The sequence below is a fragment of the Muscardinus avellanarius genome (genome assembly GCF_963383645.1).
Source record: "Muscardinus avellanarius genome assembly, chromosome: 5".
Taxonomy (NCBI): Eukaryota; Metazoa; Chordata; class Mammalia; order Rodentia; family Gliridae; genus Muscardinus; species Muscardinus avellanarius.
Genome location: NC_137790.1, coordinates 94,346,756 through 94,368,889, shown reverse-complemented (window position 1 = coordinate 94,368,889; position 22,134 = coordinate 94,346,756). Strand labels below are relative to the sequence as shown.

At 38.8% G+C, this 22,134-nt stretch overlaps 1 protein-coding gene across 11 annotated transcripts in view; it reads right to left on the bottom strand.

The window, feature by feature from the left end:
- Positions 1–22,134, bottom strand: part of PEX5L (peroxisomal biogenesis factor 5 like) — a gene marked incomplete at both ends in the record, with an annotated part of 250,623 nt that overhangs the window by 4,681 nt on the left and 223,808 nt on the right. For all 11 annotated transcript variants that reach the window (XM_080696072.1, XM_080696065.1, XM_080696070.1 and 8 more), the window contains 6 exons: positions 963–1,120; positions 1,485–1,650; positions 2,931–3,128; positions 4,427–4,497; positions 6,674–6,817; positions 10,184–10,300. In XM_080696072.1, the coding sequence (XP_080552198.1) occupies positions 963–1,120; positions 1,485–1,650; positions 2,931–3,128; positions 4,427–4,497; positions 6,674–6,817; positions 10,184–10,300 (854 nt within the window). The remainder of the gene's footprint in view (positions 1–962; positions 1,121–1,484; positions 1,651–2,930; positions 3,129–4,426; positions 4,498–6,673; positions 6,818–10,183; positions 10,301–22,134) is intronic.

Genomic DNA, 22,134 nt, shown 5'->3' with positions numbered 1-22,134 from the left:
GAGGAAATGAGAAAGACATTTCAAATTATAAACCCATCATTTTTAGTTTTGTTTCCCTGCTAAATTTATTGGTACATAAGGTTCAGAAACCAGCCTCAGCTGCTTAGTGAGGCTCTCAGCAACTTAGTGAAACCCTGTTTCCAAATAAAATATAAAAAAATAGGTCTGTAGAGGTAGAAGGCTCCTGGATTCCATCTCCAGTATGTATGTATGTATGTATATATATCTATATATATATATATATGTATATATATATATATATATATATGTATATATATATATCACACACACACACACACACACACACACACACACACACACACACACACATCAGAAAAAATGAATTCTTGGTTTTGCTTTGCCAAAAACTGGTTCTGAGACCTTCTGAGGCCTCCTTGCCTATGGCTCCTAAGTTCCTTTTTCCGTAAGTGGGAAATGAAAGATTAGACCATTTATGCTTCTAAGAAGGGTGTTTTTTTTGTTGTTGTTGTTTTTTTTTAAAGATAACCCTAGCTCAGGCCCATTGAACCAGAATCTCTGGTGGAGAAGCCTGGGAATCTGTTTCCCAAGGTACCCAGATGCCTGTAACTAAAATGGAGAACCATTGACTCACGTGGTCCTTGTTTAACTAGGTCTCAGGGATTGACAGTTGGACATTTACTTCTTTTTTTTTTTTTTTTTGGTATTGGGGATTGAACCCAGGGGCATTCTATCTCCTAGCTATACTCCTAGCTCTTTTTATCTTTTTAAAATTTTGATACAGGGTCTTGCTGAGGATCTCACTGAGTTGCTGAGGTGGCCTCTAGCCTGCAATCTTCCTGTCTCAGCATCACAAGTGCTAGGATTACAGTGTCTGGAAGATGAGTATTCCTATAAAAATATATTTTTACTTGGAGACAATCTCTCAGGTTATTGAACCTCAGCCTGAGTATGGTCTCTGTCTCACCCCCTGCATACTTTACCTGTAGGCGCCCAGGTTGATGCAGCTGATTCCCAGGTTGTACCTTGACCGGATAAAGCCTGGCTGGATCTCCAGGGCTCGTGTGTAGGCCTCCACGGCTTCCTCACTGCGGTCTCCATTTGCCAAGGTTGCCCCAAGACGGTTCCATAATGCATAATCCTGATGAAAAAAAATCAGAGCTTTCTAACAACCAGAATAAGCCACACTGACCCAGTGGTCATGGTGGGGGCTGTAGTGAGGTGAACTACTCAGAAAATCTTCATGGATAACTTTGTGAAATGACTTTCACTTATCAAAGAGCAGTTACTATTCCATGCTGTCCTGTTATTATATAAGTCCTGTTATTATATTACATTATATTAATATCTTACTATTAACAGCCATAGTAGTGTTACATTAGTATAGACCACTTTAAACATAAGAGGCAGGAAAATTGAATATAAAAATGTACAAGGTGTGGCCCATGAAAACTTGTTTGTCACAGAGAACACTATGACATTTTTGTTGTGCTGTGCTTTCTTACCTCCGGCCGAACAGTTAAGGCAGCGTTAAATGCATCTATTGCTCTGTTAAATTCTCCACTCAGGTGGAACAGTACTCCCAGACCTGTCTGTAGGTCTGGGTCAATCATATCTCCATTTTGGTGGGCAGCTTCCAGATATAATTCTTTCACTCCCTCCAGAACAGAGCTAAAAAAGAAAAGAATTAGATTTGTAACCGAAATAGTCTGAACATAAATGACTGAGTACTAGCTCTTTTTTTTTTATGTATACTGGGGATGGAACCTAGGAGAGTTCTGACTCTGAGTTATACCCTGGGCTCTAGTTTATTCTATTCTTTTTTTTTTTTTAAACATGGTCTCATTGAATTGCAGAGGGCCTCACTAAGTTACTGAAGATGGTCGTGAACCTGCAATCCTGTCTCAGCCTCCCAAGTACTGGGATTACAGGTATATGCCACTATGTTCAGCTTACTAAAGCTCTTTTTTTTTTTTTTGTGGTCAAATCAGTTCAGTAGTTTATTAGAAGCTCTTTTGACTCTATTTCAAGTTCTCTCTTTATTACAGACTGCAAAAGTTTTCTTAAAATATCTTTGCTTAAATAATGAATATTAAACAGCACAGCTGATTTCATGGTGTTGTGTACAGATACGGGTGCCAGTGTGAGAAACCCTATAGCTAAATTTCTCAGGGCCTTGATGGGAAAGGATTTAATATCAAGATTTATTGCTAATAGAAAACAAAATTCCTAGAAGAAAAGACTTCTGCTTACCAGTTCCTAATTTTCAGGTTTTATAAAACATGAAGTAGTATTTGTAGTTTCTATACTTTAGGCGACTTAAAATATGGTACTTAGATAAGTGTCTCTGAGAGCTTATAATGTAGATTATGTGTCTGAAGGTTGGCCGCTGTGGTTTTGATTAGTGTCTCCCAAAGGCCTAGGTGTTAAAGGCTTGATCACCAGCCTGTGGAGCAATTGGGAGATGGTGGAATCTTTAGGAGGATGGAACTGGTGGGAGAAAGTTGGGTCATTGAGTTTGTGCCCTTGAAGGGGATTTTGGGCCTTGGCCTCCTCTTCTTTCCTTTTTGCTTCCTGATCACCGTAAGATAAACAGCTTCCTCTGCCATGTGTTCCCACTATGATCTCCTGCCTCACCACAGGCCCCAAAGCAACAGGGCCAATTGACTATGGACCGAAACCTCCAAAAGTATGATGAGCCAAAATAAATCTTTCCTCCTTATCAGTTGATTATCTCAGGTCTTTTGTCACAGTGATGGAAAGCTGACAAACACAGTGGCCCTGATCTCAGCATCAATCTTTCTAATAGCACAGCTATTCTAGCAGACTGCTGACCTAGAAGCCATTCTTGAGTGAGTGGTGGTATAAAGCTGAGGCTCATAATTGCCCTTAAGTTAATTAACTGTATAAATGGGTGTTTATTTCCGGCTATACTATACTCAGAAGGATACCTGTCAACTGGGGACTTGGACATCCGCCGAGTGAGGCCTGGAGATCCCTTCTTATTCTTCACAAGGTATTTGTACTTTGGATTTTGCTTAATCCAATTCTTCAGAGATTCGCAGGCATCCTGCTGATGTCCGGTATTTGTGTAACTCACAGCCAAAGCCATCAGAGCTTTCAAGTTGTTGGGCTGCAGTTCCAAGCACCTGAAAGAAGACAAACCAAATAGAATTTCAGACTTTCTTTTGAGCAGCATCTAACTGTTTTTGGAAAAGTTTGAAATCTTCATTAAAAGTTACAAAAGTATTGTTAAGTTTATGTCAAGTCCCTGGAAAGCACTTTATTTTCCTAATGAAAATTCAGACCAAAGAGTATTTTTAGAAAGGTTAAAATGCATCTTGGTGACTGGATGGTTTTGATGCTTTTATAACCATAGGAACTATGAATAATATCTCTATATAAATTATTAATAGTTTTTGGAAGAGGGGATTGACCCTACCTTTATGCTACACCTTTAGTCCTTTTAAAATATATATATATATATTAGCCGGGCATGGTGGCGCACGCTTGTAATCCCCACACTTGGGAGGCTGAGACAAGAGGATCGTGCAGGTTCGAAGCCAGCTGCACGTGCTGGCTTAGGAGACCCTGTTTCCAAATAAAAATATAAAATAAAAATAGGTCTGGGGGTGTAGCTTGGAGGTAGAGGGCTTCCAGGAACCCCAGAACCACCAAAAAAAAGAAGATAAAATATATATATTAAATATATTTATATATATATATATATTTAATTTGAATTAGGGTCTCACTGAATTGTTGAGGGTCTTGCTACATTGCTGAGCCTGGCCTGGAATTTGCAATCCTCGTATCTCAGCTCCCAGGTACTGGGATTACAGGTGTGCACCACCATGCTCTGCTATTAGTAGTTAATCTAATGAGAAAGAAGGGATATTATTATAACCTTATTCTATTCCCTCACCAATCAGTCTAAATTTAAAGTAAATTTGAACTAAATTTGGACATCTAGAGATGAAATATTATACATTGTTTTGCAAAAGAGAAAGGAATTTCTGGGAATCCAATATGTGGAGTGATGCCATGCCCATCCTCTGTTCTTATCTCTATCCCTGAATAGTCTAGACTTTTAGTGTTTTTGAGTATGTGTTTCCTGAAGAAAACTCTCAGATCCTGTAAAAGTCTAGAAAATTAAAAGGAACTATTTAATCGGTTTATTTTATGAGGCTTTAAACATACACTTTCTTTGGTGTCAGTGAACATCAACTAATTTGTAGGTAGCAGAGCACTGTGATTTGGGAATGCTATTTCATCATAAGTTCTTTTTTTCTGTAGCTATGTGTGAGTGATATGTGGCTTCCCAGTACTTATTGTGGCAAAATTTTTCATTGCACTTTAATAAGAGTCAAGGGACAAATTGGAAAGTCAGGCAGTGAGTGGATGTTCTGGCGTCTACCAGGCCTGTGACTTTGCATGTAGTTCCATCTACCTCTGGAGGGCGACAATGGCTGCTTGTTCATTTTCGTTCTCTGCCTGGGTTATCCCGAGAAACTGCCATGCCTAAAGACAAAAAAAAAAAAAAAAAAAAAAGCAAGAACAGCTGATGTTAACTTTGCAAGACAAAGCAGGATCACTCCCACACTTCATTTGGTTTGTTTACCTGTGCAGTTCCTGTATGCAGAACAACCTGACTTCGTGCGAGTGAGGGTTAGGAAAAGGGGAAAGCATCATATGTGTTTCTTTGTTCAATCTGTCTTCTGACTTCTTGGTAAAGATCCTCTGTCATCATTTTTAAACTAGTTCAGTTTTTATCCTTTCCTATAACCCAGTGCTATGGAAATCTCTGAATTTGTGATTAGGTATCTTAAAACCAAAAGATAAGTATGTAAAATTATACAATTGTAAGGAAAAGAAGTGGAAAAATAACCCAGGGATGTAAAAATAAAGTTTACAGTAAGAAATCACATTAAATATATCATATAAATTCATAGAAATTTCCCTTCCAAAATGTAGGTGATATTTTACATTCAATACTCCCATTCTGGTTTCACCTTCATAAATCCTAAAGAGCTTCTTAAAAAAAAAAAAGACTAATGGAGTCTTTCTTGCAACCTTTTTCCTAGCCTTAGGTCATGGTGCCACTTTGACGGCATACAACATCATTGCCTTGGAGTCTTAGACCCATTAGCTCTGAAGGACCTTAATTTTCTCATTTATGAATCTGGGATAATAATATATACTACATATACTTTTTTTTATAACCTACCAGCTTGTTGTGTTTAATGATAAATCATACACAAGAACATCTTGTAAAATATATAGCATTTGCAAATGTAAGATGACATCTTTAATTTCACATCTTTAAAAAAACACAGCATTTTGGTTTAAAAATTCAGCTCTCAGTTCAATTTCACTTCATGTGAACCTTTTGGGGAACAAGATATTAGGTGCTGTAACGACCAATTTACTTGTTCTATGTATGCCAACTTAGTACAATCAATAATAAGAATGAAAGCTAAGTATTTATGTGCCAGGCCTTACTTGTGTTAATAAGTTTAATCCTTGGAACATTCAATGAAGTGGTTACTATCATGAGTTCCATTTTACAGACAAGGGAACTGAAAAGGAGAGCTGAAAAGAAACATTACTTGTTTCAGGTCACAGGGCTAGCAAGTAAAGCAGGGATCTGACCTTAAACAGTTAGGATAGCAGATTCTACAAGTTTACCACTATTCCATGTTATCTTTTCAACACCACATATACCCATCTTTGAAATTTCTGAAAATCCCTCTGGAAATAATTCATTATAAAATGACTCCTAGAAATTATTTGTAATGTAAAAATGAAGGCATTGTTCTGGTACTATCTTATTATAGGACTTCATAGGTTTGGAAATGTAGTGGACTAAGACAGGAGTGCATTAGCTCGCTGGTGGTCTCCCGGTGACTGTCACTAATCACCTTTCCCATCTCAGAGAAAGAATTTTTTTTTTTTACATGCAATCCCATTGAATGTCTCTGGTGATTACCTGTGGTTTTTAGATATTCTTACTTCCTGTCTACCATTCCTTCCTCCCCTCCTCTGCCTCACATGATATTTCAATCTCCTTTGCCTGCCCCTGCACCATTCTCTCTTAACAACAACCTGGGTCCTCTGTTGTTTTTAATCCTCTCTTCTTTGAATTCACTTGTCCAGGAAGGCTGACTTAGGACTTCTCTGTTCTCTGTCCTCCTAGCATCCTGTGCATATTCTGACTTTGCATTCATTGCACTGCTTTGGTGTATTTACCAGAGAGACCCCAAAGGTGTGTTTTGAACTGCCAGTTACATTTTTCCTAGCTCTTCAACATTTGAAGCCAGGACCTTGTGGGTATAGTATGTGCTCCCTAAATGTTGAGTGGCTGATCAAGGATGATATATAGTATGACTCGAGACCCAGATAAAACTCCACACTGCCTCCTGAAAACTACTGCTGTGCTTCAGGTTGGCAATTTTGACTTTTTCATTTTTTTGTCCCCAACCTGCATCTTTGGGTGTTATAGATACTGCAGATTGGAAATCTGGTTAGAAAATGGGTACCTATTTGTAACTTTCAAACAAATATGTTACTAAGCCAGGTGAACTTCTTTGAACCTTTACTTGATTCAAATGTCACCCAGCAGAGCCCTGTGCCATTGTATCCCTCCTTAGCACATGCAACCTCTCTCTGACAAAAAGAGGTGGGAAGGAATTGGCACCTCTGCATCTCCAGGGTCCTGAAGAATTGCTGCTTCCATGAACAGGATGGTGACTGGAAGGTCCCCTTCCTTTAGTCGTTTTAAGCCTTCTTCAAATGCTCCAGGCCAGTCCTTGAAGGGGTTTTCAGTGTGAAAGTAATATCCCTACAACACAGAGAAGGGCCATTACACAATCTACCAATTCCTCCCTTCATTCCTATACTAAGATCTCTTTAAGTTTTAATTTATTTTACTTATTTTGGATTAACTTATTCAATTTAAATTAAATTGAAAGTAATGTTTTTTCTTATTATGAGCATAGTACATTTTCACTGTATAAATTTTAGATAATACCAAATAATATAAAAAGAATTATTTAACAAAAATTTATTCATAATGCTATAATCTAAATATGACTACTGCTAATACTTTAGAGTTTGTGTGGTCTTTTTGATATTTATTTTGTTATTTTTGTTTAGCTATTTTTCCTGATGATTTTTAAAATATTGACTTCTTTTTTTTGCTGGTCTGGGGATGGAACCCAGGGGCATTTGACCTCCAAGCTATACCCTCTGCCCTATTTTTTATTCTTTGTTTAGAAACAGAGTCTCACTGAGTTGCAGAGGGCCTCACTAAGTAGCTGAGGCTGTCCACGAACCATGATCCTCCAGTCTCAGCCTCCCAAATGCTGGGATTACAAGCATGCGCCACCATGCCCGGCTCTAAAATATTGACTCTTCAGATGTATTTTTTGCTAAGTATTGACACTCAATGCCCTGAAATATTAATGATATATACTGTACATCTGTTCAGTTACTAGGGCTCTTTGGAAATTTATAAACCACTGTAATAGCTAAGATTTTTTTTGTCCCTACCCAGAACAAGTTTTTGCCCAACTGGGGACTATATTGCCCCTATTGTGAAAATGTGTGACTTAAAAACAGAGGGATGTGTGTGTGTGTGTGTGTGTGTGTGTGTGTGTGTGTGTGTGAATGTGTGTGTTTGTGTGTGTTACTGGAGATGAAACTCAGGGTCATTAAACCTATGAGCTACACCCTATCCTTTTTTTGTTGTTTGTTTTGAAGTAGGGTCTCCTCTAGGTTGCTGGGAGTCTTCCTAAATTACTGAGGCTGCCCTAAACTTGCAATCCTCCTGTTTCAGCCCTCTGAGTACTGGGATTACAGATGTGTACCACCATGCCTAGCAAGATAGAGGGTTTTTTATTTACATACAAATTTATATAATACAGACTGTATAAGTAATCAGCTAATACTTTTCTGAGTATATAAATTAAACAAAGAGATCTACTACATATGCAGTGGGTGACCCATGCTGCTCTTAATATTATATTGTGATTATTTTCCTCTGTTATTAAAACTATTTACATGGATATGATAATTTAATTTATCCATTCTTCTAGGATAGAATTTCAGTTTATTTTGAAATTTTTGTTATCATAAATTAGCTGAGTGTGGTGGCACATGCCTGCAATCCTAGTATTTTGGAGGCTGAGATTGGAGGATTGCAGGTTTGAGTTCAGGCTGGGCAATTTTGTGAGACTCTGACTCAAAATAAAAAATAAAAAAAGCTGGAAGTGTAGTGGTGGAACCTCTGCACTGACCCCAGGTTCAATCCTCAGTATCAAATAAATAAATAAGTAAATAAGTAAATAAAGCCAAAGTAAAAGTCTCATACTCAAATCTTTGCTTTTGCTTATTCCCTTGGGATAGACTCTTGGAAGGATTTATTAGGTTAAATGCTGTGAACTGTTTTTAAGCTCTTGATATGTGTAGCTGAATTGTGTTTTAGAAAGTCTGTCCCAACTTAAACGCTTGCCAAAACCATCTGGGAATATTATTTGTTATAACTGTTCTAACATAAGATTATCATAAAATCTTTCTAATCTGATAGACAAACTCATACACTGATGATGTTAATAAGGTTTAAAAATAGATTTAGCTGGGCGTGGTGGCACATGCTTGTAATCCCTGGGCTTGAGAGGCTGAGACAGGAGGATCGCACAGGTTAGAAGTCAGCCTCAGCTACTGAGTGAGGCTCTCAGCAACTTAGTGAGACCCTGTTTCCAAATAAAATATAAAAAAGGTCTGGGAGTATAGCCCAGAGGTAGAAAGCCTCTGGGTTCCACCCCCAGTACCACCAAAAAAATAAAAAAATAAAATAAATAAATAAATAAAATAGATTTAGTGGAGGTCTTAATTTTCCATATATGTTTAGAAAGCCCCTATCAAATCCACGAGGAATGACCAATGCATGTGGAGGTGATGTGGAAATGGGGTCCCAGAAGCAAGTCAGGCCTTGGGACATGGAATACAACCCAGTGTCTGATGAGCTGCATTACGTTCTTGTCTCACCTAGATTCATTTTCTTTATGGAAAAGATAGTTTTAATAAAATGTTTGTTCTGATTTGATATGATTGCCTATTCTACTGAGAGAGTACTGGAAGGAAAGAGACATTTTAATGACTATGTAAATTGCAAAAATCTTTAAAATCAAAGAAAGACTCACATTTCCAGTACCTGCTGCAGAATTTAAAAAAAATATTTGTTGTACTAAGCAAAATATCACAGAAGTTATTCAGAACTGAATATTATTGAGACTCACTCCATCATGAAATCCCTGAAATACATACACATGCAGATATACAATTTGTTTTCTGTGTAAGACAATTCCACATCCCTTTCTACCTCTTAAATAGTTCCCCCACCCTCAAGTGTTTTTAAAGGATAAATTCTAGAGCAACTGGAACTTTCTAGGTATTTTTTGGGGGGTTACTGGGGATTAAACCCAGGGATAGTTTACCTCTGAGCTACACTCCTAGCCCTTTTATATTTGAAAAAAGGGTCTCTCTAAGTTTCTGAGGGTCTCACTAAATTGCTTAGACTGGCCTTGAACCTGTGATCCTCTTATCTCAGCCTCCCAAGCCCTGGGATTAAATGCCCACATCAGTGTTCCCAGCTCTTTCTGGGTAATAAGTTGGTGGTTCACTGCACTTGTGCATTTGCTGGGGCTTCTACCAGGGAAGTGAGTTTGAGAAATTCTCTTGGGACCTGGCCTGGTTGTATTAAGAGCATCTTTTCTACCAAGATTCATTTGTTGACTGTGAAATAAAGCTTTAAGGCCCAGCTTCTCTTTCTTGCCATCTGAATCACTTCTGTTGTTGGCACATCAGTGGGCCTGGGGTGGCATCGTGGGATCAGCCCAGTTCCTGGCCAACCCACTCTAAGCATTAGTTTTGTGAATGGCAGCATTGAGAATCCAAGTCCATGTGGGCTGCCAAACTGTCTGAACACTGATAAAAGCAGGAATATTTTATTCCAGCCTGGCTGCCTTCGCACAGCAGATGATTGTTTTGTTTCCATCTATCAGAATTTCTTTTTGGTCAGATTGACATTAAATTGTCTTTAACTCACAGACTTTTGACAAAACGATTACGGACTAATTTATGAAATAGGATCTGCAGAAGCTGAGGAAATTGGTCAGCATGGGTAAGAGCAGAATGAACTGGTTACCTTTTCACTAGCTGAGATTGTAACTTGGTTCTGGGCTTCTTGGTTCTCGGATATCCAGTTCCTCCGGGCCATTTCTTCCCATTCAGCTTGCATCTTATCCCAGAACTCTGTATCTGACTGGGAGACAGGAAAAGTGAAGAGAGATGGGTTTAAGCATTATTTAGCTTATTCCCAGAGAGATTAATTTTCCACACAGATAAAAATCAGTTCTGAGAAGGGAGCAAATGTTTACGCTGGCCACATCCAACAACCAATTGAAGATTTTTTGGAGGGATAAGGGTTGAAGTGGACCAGTTGTGTCTTTCTCTAGCAGGAATATAACTATCTTGTGAAGGACCAGAAAATCCACGGTAGGTGCTCCTTGACTTGCAGTGGAGTTACATCCTGATAACTCCTCAGTAGAAAATGAGTCAGTACACCTAACCAACTGAACATCATGGCTTAGCAATATAGTGCACTGCAACACAGTATACATGCTAAACACTAGCTGCTTAGCATGTCACTATGCTGCTTGGGAGCTGTGGACCCTGTCAATGCTCAGCATTGTGTGTGAGTCCTAGGCATATTGTCAACACAGGGAAAAGCCAAATTCAAAATGATTTCTACTGAATGTGTATCACTTTTGTACCATTGTCAAGGTGAAATATTTTAAGTTGAACCATCATAAATTGGGGGTCTTTGCACTTAGGAACACTTTCAAGTATGAGCACCAGAAACACATTTCATTTTATATTTTATTTTGGACACTGGGGATTGAACCCAGGGGAACTTAACCTCTGAGCCATACTCCAGTCATTTTTATTTTGAAGCAGGGTCTTGTTAAGTTGCTGAGGCTGGCCTTGAACCTGCAATCCTCCTGTTTCAGCCTCCCAGGGCTGGTATTACAGGAATATACCACCACAGACAGCTCAGACATGTTTAGAAGGGAGGCCTCTCCCACATGGCCTTTAGAATGTGTGGCATTAGAGCGCCTGGTTTGGCCTGGCTCGCAGTGACTTGGGAAGGCTGCCAGGTTTGGACCAGAGAAAGTCAACCAACTCTGTGCCACTCACTGTGCGAGAAGGATATTGAGCCTGGAGGTGATGGTCTCAAAGCCAAGGTTGCAGGATGTGAGCCCACCTGGCTCCCAAGCCCAGCCTTATCAGTTATGGCAGCTTGGCCTCACGGTGCTAAAGAATGAAGGAACCTGGATTTGGGTGAACATGATTGAATCCTCCTCAAAGGTCTTTCCCGTGGTAGGATGAGTTTTTAAAAAATAGTACTTTGTGTTTTTTCCTTTTAACTTTCTTATATACCTCCCATAAGGGAAACCAAGTTGTTTATTTTCCTTTCCTTCAAGGGAGGTGTGTACTGACTTTTCTAAGCCTCCAAATGGGTGAAATAAGAAGCCAATGACTCCATGTATTTTGAAGGATAGACATGTTCTCCTAGTGAGAGTCCTTGGAATTCAAAGTATATTATAGGTAGGTCTTCTGAATGTAAGAAGGGGGGGGGCTTCAGTGTTTACATGTCAGTTACAGAGGGGTGTATCACCCCTTTAATGTAGGTCCAAATTAGAGCAGTAAATGCACACATATGACTTCTGTGGAAAATAGAACCTCAGTGAAGGTGGGGCTGCTGGGCTCTCATTTAATGCGTGACACCAAGACTTACTGTTTCTACTTAAAATAAGTTACTGATAACTAATTAGAGTTTACATGATGATTCTCATTTAATTACAGGAGACTGTTTAGCATAATCAATTTTCATTCACTCTTGGAATCCAGACTTTATTCACATACCTGCAATTAACATACCTCACCCACCCACCAATTTTTAGTGATTTTAGAGAAACCCAAAACATATTTGAGTTTTAAACATTTTAGACGTGATCAAGGGGATTTTATTTATTGATGATTTTCTTAGCTGTTCTGGGGTTTTGGCAGGTTGTGTTTTACACTTGATGTGTAACAAGTCATCTGCTGACATCAGGAACAAGCTACTGTTTGTACTTTACTTCCATTTTTAAGAATAGCTTTCTGATTTCGCAATAGTACATGCTCATAAAAATGTGGGATGTGCAGTATGGTGGTTAAAGACCTGGGATCGAATTCATTCTTTATCAGTGACCTTCTGGAAGTCCTTTAATCTCTTTGGGTCTTAATTTCCTTATCTTCAAAATGAGGTACAGAAATTTGGATTATTTGTTATGGTTGAGTGAGAACATGTATCTGTGGTATGAAGTATATGGTAGATATTCAATAAAAGTAGGTGTTCTTGTTAGTGTTTCTATACCACTGAGAAAAATATAAAGGATGAGACTAAAATAATCTACAGCCTCAAAGCTCATATATACAAACTGTAGGTATTCTAGTATTCTAATTTGCTGTAAATACACATTTTTTCTTCTAGATATCTCCTCTCTCTTCATTTAAATCTTTCTCTAATACATAATTATTCAAAAATAGGAGCAAACCTAAGAAAATTATGGCCAAGTCTCTTTAATGGACTATTATGTGGCAGTTAAAGTCATGTTTAAGAAGGATTCACTATAAAATTGCATAGTCATGGAGTTATAATGTTCTTTGAGAAATAATTTGAGCATAGTGATAGTAAAAAAACAAAAAAAAAAAACAAAAAAAAAAACAGTAACAATGTGCCCAGGGAAAGACTACAGAGAAAGGCACCAATAGCATTACTTTTATGGATGGGATTAGAAATGATTTACCCTGACACCTTCCTTTGTACTTTTCAGAATTCCACAAATTTTCTATTGCTAGCAAGCATTATTTTGGTGAAAAAGTAAGATTTGGTTAAAAAGGGCTTAATTCTTTTAAAATCCAAGTCTTCTGTGATGCTGTCTTCAACGATCCCATATGAGAGCAATTTTTTGCCTTGGGTTTCTTCAACACTGACATTCGATGTCTGGTTTGGAAGAGATATATGCTAGAAGCTGCCGTTATCTCTGTGGATTTAGCAAGTCATTTAAACCCACCTGAATCTTATTTTCCCTCATTTGTAAAGTTGAAAGACGGCATTCATTAGATAATAGGTCAGGGTTTATCTACACTGATGGACCTAGCTCAGAATAAAGAGGAAAAAAGATCTTAGCACAAAACTACATACTTTTTTTGAAAGAAATTTCTAGTTTACTTACTAATTTCAAAAATTACATTTTAAAACATTTCTCCAAAAGAATATTTAACATTTTTCTTTTTTTACTGTAAAACTGAAAAATAAAAAATTTCATATGAACTAGGGCAAAACTAAATATTAATTAAATTAGTGGAGCTGAGTAGCACTTGCCTACCACATGCAAGACCATGGTTTCAATCCCTAGAAATTCAGAAAAAAATATGTATATCCATATCATGAAAAATTAGAGAAAGAACAGGAAAATTTGAAGCTTATTTTAGGACCAGGATATTTAAAGGGTGGCAGCATATTATCAGTTTAAATTCACCAGTTTATTTTAGTCACTTTCAACTTTGTGGTCAAACATAATTGTTAATTATAAAGATCCTAGAGCTTTGTTGTAAAAGTACTGATCAATGTGAGATTATGTTCCATTTCTGCCTGGCTTTCTTTCTGTCTCTTTAACATCTATTGATTAACTGTCACTGGATAAAAAGCTTAAAAAAAGAAAACCGAGCCAACTCTGCCTATGTAGAGGAAAAAAGTACCTCTTTTACATGACAAAGAATGAAAACCACTGTATGAATTCAGATAACGTATTTGTTATAGAAAACAATTTTTGCTAAAATGAGACTACATGCAGATCAAACTGGAGACTCACTGCCCAGGGACCCTGTAGTCCAGGCTGTCCAAGAGCAGCAGAATATCTCCACTCTCCTGTTCTTTACTGGAAGCTCAATACAAATGGAGGCTTCCATACAGCTGCCCAAAGAACACATTCTACCTCGTGTTGTACTGACCGTTGTGCAGCACACCATGGAGGATGGGATAAGATTTTGATTGTAGCCGGGCATGGTGGCGCACACTTGTAATCCCAGCATTTGGGAGGCTGAGACCAGAGAATCGCAGTTCGCGAACAGCCTCAGCTACTTAGTAAGGCCCTCTGCAACTCAGTGAGACCTGGTTTCAAAATAAAGAAAAACAGGGCAGGGGGTATACCTCAGAGGTCGAATGCCTCCCGGGTTCCATCCCTAGACCCGCATTAAAAAAAAAAAAAGATTTTGATTGTTTAGAATTAGTTTGGGCCTTGGGTGCAGTGGTGGGTGTCCTATGTAATGATGATGATTAACAAATGAACAGGTAAGAGCAGGCTGGGCCAGGAATACCTCTGCTATGACAAATGGGTAGAGGAGCTATTTCAAGTGAGGCTCAGGGTGTAATGAGAGCTAAGCAAGCTGCCTTAGCCTTATTTTGTAGGCAGCAGAACAGGGACAAATAAATGGCACCTCCAAGGGAACATACATCTATCAAATGCAATATAAAACTGTCTGAAAATAAATAGGGCTCCCTCCTTGTCAGAAGGATAGGTTTCTTAACATTAGAAGTCTTTAAAAAGAGATGCAATGGCCAGAGGGAAGGGAGTTGTAGAAATGTTTCACAGATCAGATGGAGGTATGACCCAGTCAATTCTAGGGCCTTTAATAGCCCAGAGTGCCTCTGGTTGCACTGTTATTAATTGGTTCTTGGAGTCAAACAGGAAGGCTCAAAATTAATCAAATCTCTGAGATTTTATATTCTCATATTCAATATAAATAGTACAGGAAGAAAAACACATGGCCTTTGGCCTCAGGTAGAAAAGGCTGGAATTTTGACCAAGCCCCTCATCCTGTGGTCTTAAGCAACTTGATTCACCTCTTCAACTGAGTTTCTTTATTGGTAAAGTGTAAAATAAATCTCTTTGCATGGCCATGATAATTAAGTTAAATAAAGTATGTGAAATGTGTAGAATTTGTGACATCTAAAAGACACGAAATAGGTAATGTTATTTTATTACTTATAAATGGAAAAGAGTATTTCCCAGGAGAGTTGCCAAACTTTGTAAATGGTGTGGCTCAGAAGTGTTGAAAACAAAAATATTTGCACTAGTGCTCAACATAAATTCTCTGGCTGCCTCTGGGATAGACAAGCTTCTTTGTTTAAATGGAATCAGTCATCACTGCAGATGCCTGCAGGTCCCTGGGCAATAGACTGAGGTGCTTACCAGGCAATGCATAGCAGAATAGGTTCAGAAACATGGGAAAGAAAAATTGGAAATGAAGGCAAGGGGAGAAAAGGGAACAAGAAGCAAGAAATAATGCAATGTAAGGCTTGAGCAGGATAACAGGAAGAAACCAGGAGCCATTTCTAACAGAATCGTAGGTAGTGTCCTGTTCTTTGCTTTCTCTTCTCACCTGGGAAGAGGACAAAAAGGAATGAAGTCTAAATGCATATAGAGCAGAAACTGCTGTCCAAGTGGGAAGCAGTCATTTTTGAAAGGTTCTTAGTATATTCTTAGCCAAAGCTGCTTTTTCAGAATGGGATTTCACATAATTTTATATCTGTGTTCTTGATTCCAGTGATATTTGTATCCACAAAAAAGAATTGCTATAAATGTGCTTGAGAACATACCTAAGGGTTCCTGTTACTTTGGGAGTAAGGCTTTATGGGGCCAATTTTTCAGAGGCTGTTTGTTTCCTACAGGCCTCCTGACTGCCCTTTGTCAAGTAGGGGTAAGGGATCAGGGCTACACTATCATAAGCACAAGGAGATGGGAAAGAGTCCCTGGCTCTGAGCCTAGTCTCATGTCCCATGTGATGGCAAGTCAAGGCTTGTGGAGAGTGAACTACACGTGGTGTGCCTCAGCTCCAGAAGGGATTTTTTTCCTTTGACCATGCCTACAATAGTGACAAGTGTTGGGAAACTCCCAACTAGCTGAAATAGTGAACTATGAGACATATCTACTAAATCCAAACTACATGTTTGTCATAGTGCTTTGCCTTATGCAAATATTAGAATGAAACTAAGCAAAACACTTATATGTAGATGTTATGTTATATTTAAGAATCTCACTATCCAGTCATAAAATAAATATTGTGGTGACTAATTCAGGAGAGGAAGAACAATTATGATGCATGAAGAGATGTTATTACTTGCTCACTGTCATGCTGTTATCGGTAAATGGCAGAGCTGGAATTCAAAATCCTTTACGCTTCCCTTTAGTAGCAGATCATATTTTTCAAATGACAGCAGCAGTATTGCTGGTCCCCCATTACTATGGTTTGAATGTGTTCATAGGTTGAAAACTTAATCCCCAGTGCAAAGGTACTGGAAGGTGGGACCCAAGAAGAAGTGATTAGGTCATACCCTGGGGATCTTCTTTCAAGCATGGATTAATAATATTGTCATGGTAGTAAATTAGCTCTTAGGAGGCTAGTTTTGTTATCAAAACAAAAATGCCTGTAATCCCAGTACTGGGAGGCTGAGACAGGAGTATCATGGGTTGGCAGATGCAGATAGCCACAGCAACTTAGTGAGAACCTGTTTTGAAATACAAAATAAAGTGGGGCTGGACTCTAGCTTGGCAATCAAATTCCCCTGGGTTCAATTGCCAGCACTAAATAATAATAAAGTAAAATAAATAAAATACAATAAAATAAAGGCCCTCTCTGGTTTTCTCTCACACATGCAATCTCGTCATGTAAAATCTTCTGCCACATTATGAGATACCAGATGTAGTCTCCTGATCTTGAAATTTACCTTGCCACACTCCAGTAAGAAGTATGGTGGATGTCCTGTCTTGGAATGTCCATGTTGATGGATAGAATCCAGTGGAAGTGATCAACTGTGGCTTCTGAGGCCAGCTTTAAAAGGTGGAATGGCTCTGTCTACCCCCCCAACTTTTTTGAGATATTCACCCTTGGAATATAGCTATCATGTTGTCAAGAAGCTCAACACTCAAAAATAAGGCCCTAAGTATATGTTTTAGATGGTACCTCATGAAAAGTCCCAGGTGACACTGTGAGTGGTCTAACATGTGATCAAGCACTCCTTCAGACGATTTCAAGGCCCTCACCATTGCCCTGGACATTGAGCTACCTTGCCATATGGGGGAACAAAGATGATCCATCTTCTCTGAGCTCTACCCAACCTACAGAGTTGTCTATCAAAAAGTGTTAGCAAGCCGGGCATGGTGGTGGCACACGCTTGTAATCCCTGTGCTTGGGAGGCAGAGACTGGAGGATTGCGCAGGTTCAAGCCAGCCTCGCTGGCTTAAGAAACTCTATTTCAAAAAAAAAAATATATATATATATATGTATATTAGGTCTGGGAGTGTAGCCCAAAGGTAGAAGAGTTCTATCCCCAGTACCACAAAAAAAAAAAGTGTTTAGCAAAAAGTGTTGGAGTAACTTATTACACAGGCATAGTAACTAAAATAACTATTACCACTTTAGGTTAGAGGTCTGTAGGATAGGAAGAAGACTACACTTAGAGAAGGAACCATATGACTGGGAGTTCCTTTTGGAGTTGGCAGGCTCATGAAGTGTGTGGCAGCACTTCCCAGAACAGTGTTCTACAAGCAAAGAGTTCTGAGGTCAAATGAGCTTGAGATTCTTTAAGTTAAACTGGAAGCCACAAATTGGTGGCCTGTAGGGTGGATCTGACAAAAACCCTTTGACCAAACTTTGTCAAGTTCCTCTGAGCCCTCTTCTCAACTGGCCCCAACCTTCTGCTTCCCTGTCTGACCTTGCAGAGTCTAGTTTTAGCAAGGATCCTGCAAGTCAGTTGGAGAGAATCCTCCATCTTTTATCTCTTCACCTCTATGTCTGAACAAGTTCTCCATCTTCCCATTCCCAGGTGTTCTGATCACCTTAGACTGCCTTTAGCAAGAATCCTGCTAGTCCTCTTTAACCAAAACCCTTTCCTACCCCTAATGTTTCTTCTTGGTAATTTTTAATCTGCCAAGTCCCACCATGCTCTATATTTGGAACTGAACCACTTTTATGCTGAGATCTCCTTTACTCTATTGTAATTATTTCTGAATGAATTATATTTGTATTGATTTCATTACTGCCCAGTTCTAGTTTTCTTTAGTAGTCAAGAAATGTTTTCTCCCTCATCATCCTGAATGCTTTTATTTCACATAAAACCCTGGAATTCAGATAATTTATTAAGATCTGTTAATGGGCTCACATTTCTTTTTTCTTTTTTTTGGTGGTACTGGGGGTAGAACCCAGAGGCTTTCTACCTCCGGGCTATGCTCCCAGACCTATTTTCTATTTTATTTGGAAACAGGGTCTCACTAAGTTGCTGAGAGCCTCACTCAGTAGCTGAGGCTGGCTTCGAACCTGTGTGATCCTCCTGTCTCAGTCTCCCAAGCATGGGGATTACAAGCGTGTGCCACCACGCCCGGCATAATGGGCTCACATTTCTAAAAGCAGTGACCTTCAGGAGGTACATGTGGTCTTCATCACAGTCACTACCAGACCCTTACCTTTACCTCTCTGGCTCTGCAGGTAACCAAGTTTGCAACTTCTAGACAAAAGTAAATAGGTGTCTTACTGCATGAATTATCAGTTTTTTCATCTGCTAATGCACATTTTAAATCTCTGAGAAAGAGATGTAAGAAATACTCCTGAATGTAATGTGTTTTATCCAGTGTGTGTGTGTGTGTGTGTGTGTGTGTGTGTGTGTAGGGTTTTCTAGAACTCGAGGACAACTTGGAAAATGCTGAAATAGAAATATTCACAGTGTGAACAGATTACAAAATCAGAGGTCTCTGGCAGGCTTATTTTGTGTATCTGAGACCAGCTCTGGGGAGAGGAGTCTACCACACAGTTTGTTTTCACATGATTGTTCCCAGTGAAACTCATCTCCAATTCACCAGCAGGTTTTCTCATCCCCACATCTGCTGTGTGAATCAGAGTTCTTCAAGATTTTGTTGTTATTGTTCCAGAAAGGGAAATGAAACCTAGAATGTGAGGGAAAAATTAAAATAAATCTTTGGGTGTTCTTGAGCAGACAACTTATTTGATATATTTATATTTTCAATACTAACTAGTCATTTAAAATGACCTTTGGAACTACATATAATTATGTCTACAGAATGGACAAAGACTGGAAGAAACATGGCAAAATGAAAACAATTTATTAATGTATTTTTGAATAGTTCCTATTCTTTCTTCCCTCAATGTTTTATTTTCTCTTATTGTTGTTTCTTTTAAAATAAATAAGAGAAAAATCTCTGATAAAAGAAATTATTTTATGGTAACCAATAACATTTATGGTCTGTGGTTGGTTAGAGCCTTCAAGACTAATAGCATCCAAACACTGCCTACTCAAAACACACAGATTAGACTCCTGACTGTCAGTTCATAATGGTATGCCCTTGAATGAGTTACTGAATCTCTGTGTCCAATTCTCTCCATCTTGAAATGAGAGAAGCTCTCACATGATAGGGCCCTTGTGAGCACTTAGTGAAATGGGGAATGTAAAGCATTTGGTTAAAACACAGAGTGCTGACCCAGGGCAGTATTTAAAGCTACCACTAAAACAACCTTAGGATGTTCAAAGAGAAACTGGGTTTCCCTTCTTCCTTTTCTTTTGATGCAGAAAAAAAAGACACTAGTGGGAAGATTTTATTTTTTGTGTGTGTGGGGCTGGGGATGAAACCCAGAGGCTTTCTACCTTCAGGCTACACTCCCAGACCTATTTTACATTTTATTTGGAAACAGGGTCTTACTAAGTTGCTGAGAGCCTCACTAAGTAGCTGAGGCTGGCTTCGAACCTGTGCAATCTTCCCATCTCAGCCTCCCAAGCACTGAAATTACAAGCGTGCACCACCATGCCCTAGAGGGAAGACTTTGGAAAGAGCTTCCCTTGTAATATTTTCCTTGAAAAAAAATTAAACTTGCTGTATCTAATACCCAGGTAGACACCATATTCTACTTTGTGAAAAATTTTATCCCCATCCTTTTTGAATATTTAAAGAAAAATAAACTGGTTCTATTATTTTGGCAAGAAAAGTTCCACAAAGATAAGATAATTTATGAAGTGTTTTCACTGTTAGTCTAAGAAAATATGGTGACCAGAGTCCATGTTGGCAGTAGAGATGGATTTGAGAAATACTTAATAGCATCAATAGGACTTATTGTTGGATTAGATTTGGGGTGGGTAGAAAGAGAGAGTGAGAGTGAGAGTGAGAGTGAGAGAGAGAGAAAGAGAAAGAGAAAGAGAGAATGAAAGAAATATGAATGGGGGATCCTATTTCCTGAGGCAGAGAATAGAAAAGGCAAAATTGTGTTATGAAGAGGGGCTCAGATCTGGACATTTTCATTTTCAGCCTGAGGCACCTTTAGTAAGCTCATACCCAGTGTTGAATAGGTTGTAGACTATGTGCATTTTTGTCTCAGGGGTAAAATCAGAGTCAGATTTGGATTTTGAGGTCATGAGTATGTGCTGTTGACTGGAATCATGTGAGGAGCTATTCAACCAGTGAGAATGTGATGGGAGAAAAGAGCAGGCTTCCCAGCATCGTACCTCAGGAACACTTGCAACAGCATAGGAACTCACTAGAGAAGGGAAGAACATGTGGTCAGAAAATCCAACAGAAGAGACTCATAAAGTGAAGAAAGTGTTCAACGTATCAAATGTTACAGAGAGGGTAAATTAGGCTGAGGCACATTATTGTACTGACAATAATGAGACATGATGAAATGTTCAAAGCAAAGAACATGGAGTAGGCGCAGAAAGCCAGACTACCATGGACTGAGAGCAAATGAGCATAAAATGATCCATTTATTGTCCTACATTGTACTAGTAAATACATCTTTGAAGTGTGGAGTTATTGAAACAATGAGGTAACTACAAATTTTGTATCTTCACCAATTGTTTTTTCCCTCAATTTTATTTGCCTTGATAACTACCTACCTATTTTTCTATTTAATAATTAACTGCCAGCCAGGTGTGGTGGCGCACGCTTGTAATCCCCGCACTTGGGAGGCAGAGACAGGAGGATAGCGCAGGTTCGAAGCCAGCTGTGCGTGCTGGCTTAGGAGACCCTGTTTCCAAAATAAAAATGTAAAAATAGGTCTGGGAGTGTAGCCCGGAGGTAGAAGGGCTTCCAGGAACCCCAGTACCACCAAAAAAAAAAAAAAAATTAACTGCCTTATTTTAATTGTATCTAAGTAAGGATGGACATGGAGGGGGAGAAAGGCACAGTGATGTTGTATTTTCCTGTTTACAGTTTTATGGAATATGGGTACCACAATAGTAAGGAAGTGTTCCCAGAAGAATCTAGTCCCACCCTTTTTTGTGGGGAAAAATTATGAGGAGTAGGCAGAAGAGAGATATATTAGGAGATTTTATATTCATTTGGGTTTGAACTAGGTGAATGCAGTGGAAACAGAGAGAAAAGGGTGATTTTGAGAGATTTTATAAGTGAAGAATAAGAGATTTAGTGACAAAACTGTATTGCCTCTTAATAAAAGCAACAATATAGTTATCTTGATATATGTAGTTTTTAAAGATTGCTTTTTTATTTTTTTATTTTTTTGGTGGTACTGGGGTTCCTGGAAGCCCTTCTACCTTCGGGCTACACTCCCAGATCTTTTTTTTTTAATATTTTTATTTGGAACGAGGGTCTCTTAAGCCAGCGCGATCCTCCTGTCTCCACCTCCCAAGCGCAGGGATTACAAGTGTGCGCCACCACACCCGGCATTTTTAAAGATTTCAAGAGCATTGACTTATTTGACCTTCCTAAGTGGTGGTTCCAAGGTCACAGGCTACTTAATAACAGAATCAGGGCTAGAACCCATACCTTCTAATTCCCACCCTGTACTATCTCCATTAATGCAGCCTTGCTTCCTCTCATCCCTCCCTGAATCGCTAACCTGTCTGGGGCTTTAAGGCTCCATCAGTGTGGTTGCTTGGAAAATACCTCGGTTGAAGGAAAGAGCAGAACAGAGCCCTTCTGTTTGTCTTTTTACACTTAATTTTCTGAGACAAATCAAGTTCATTCT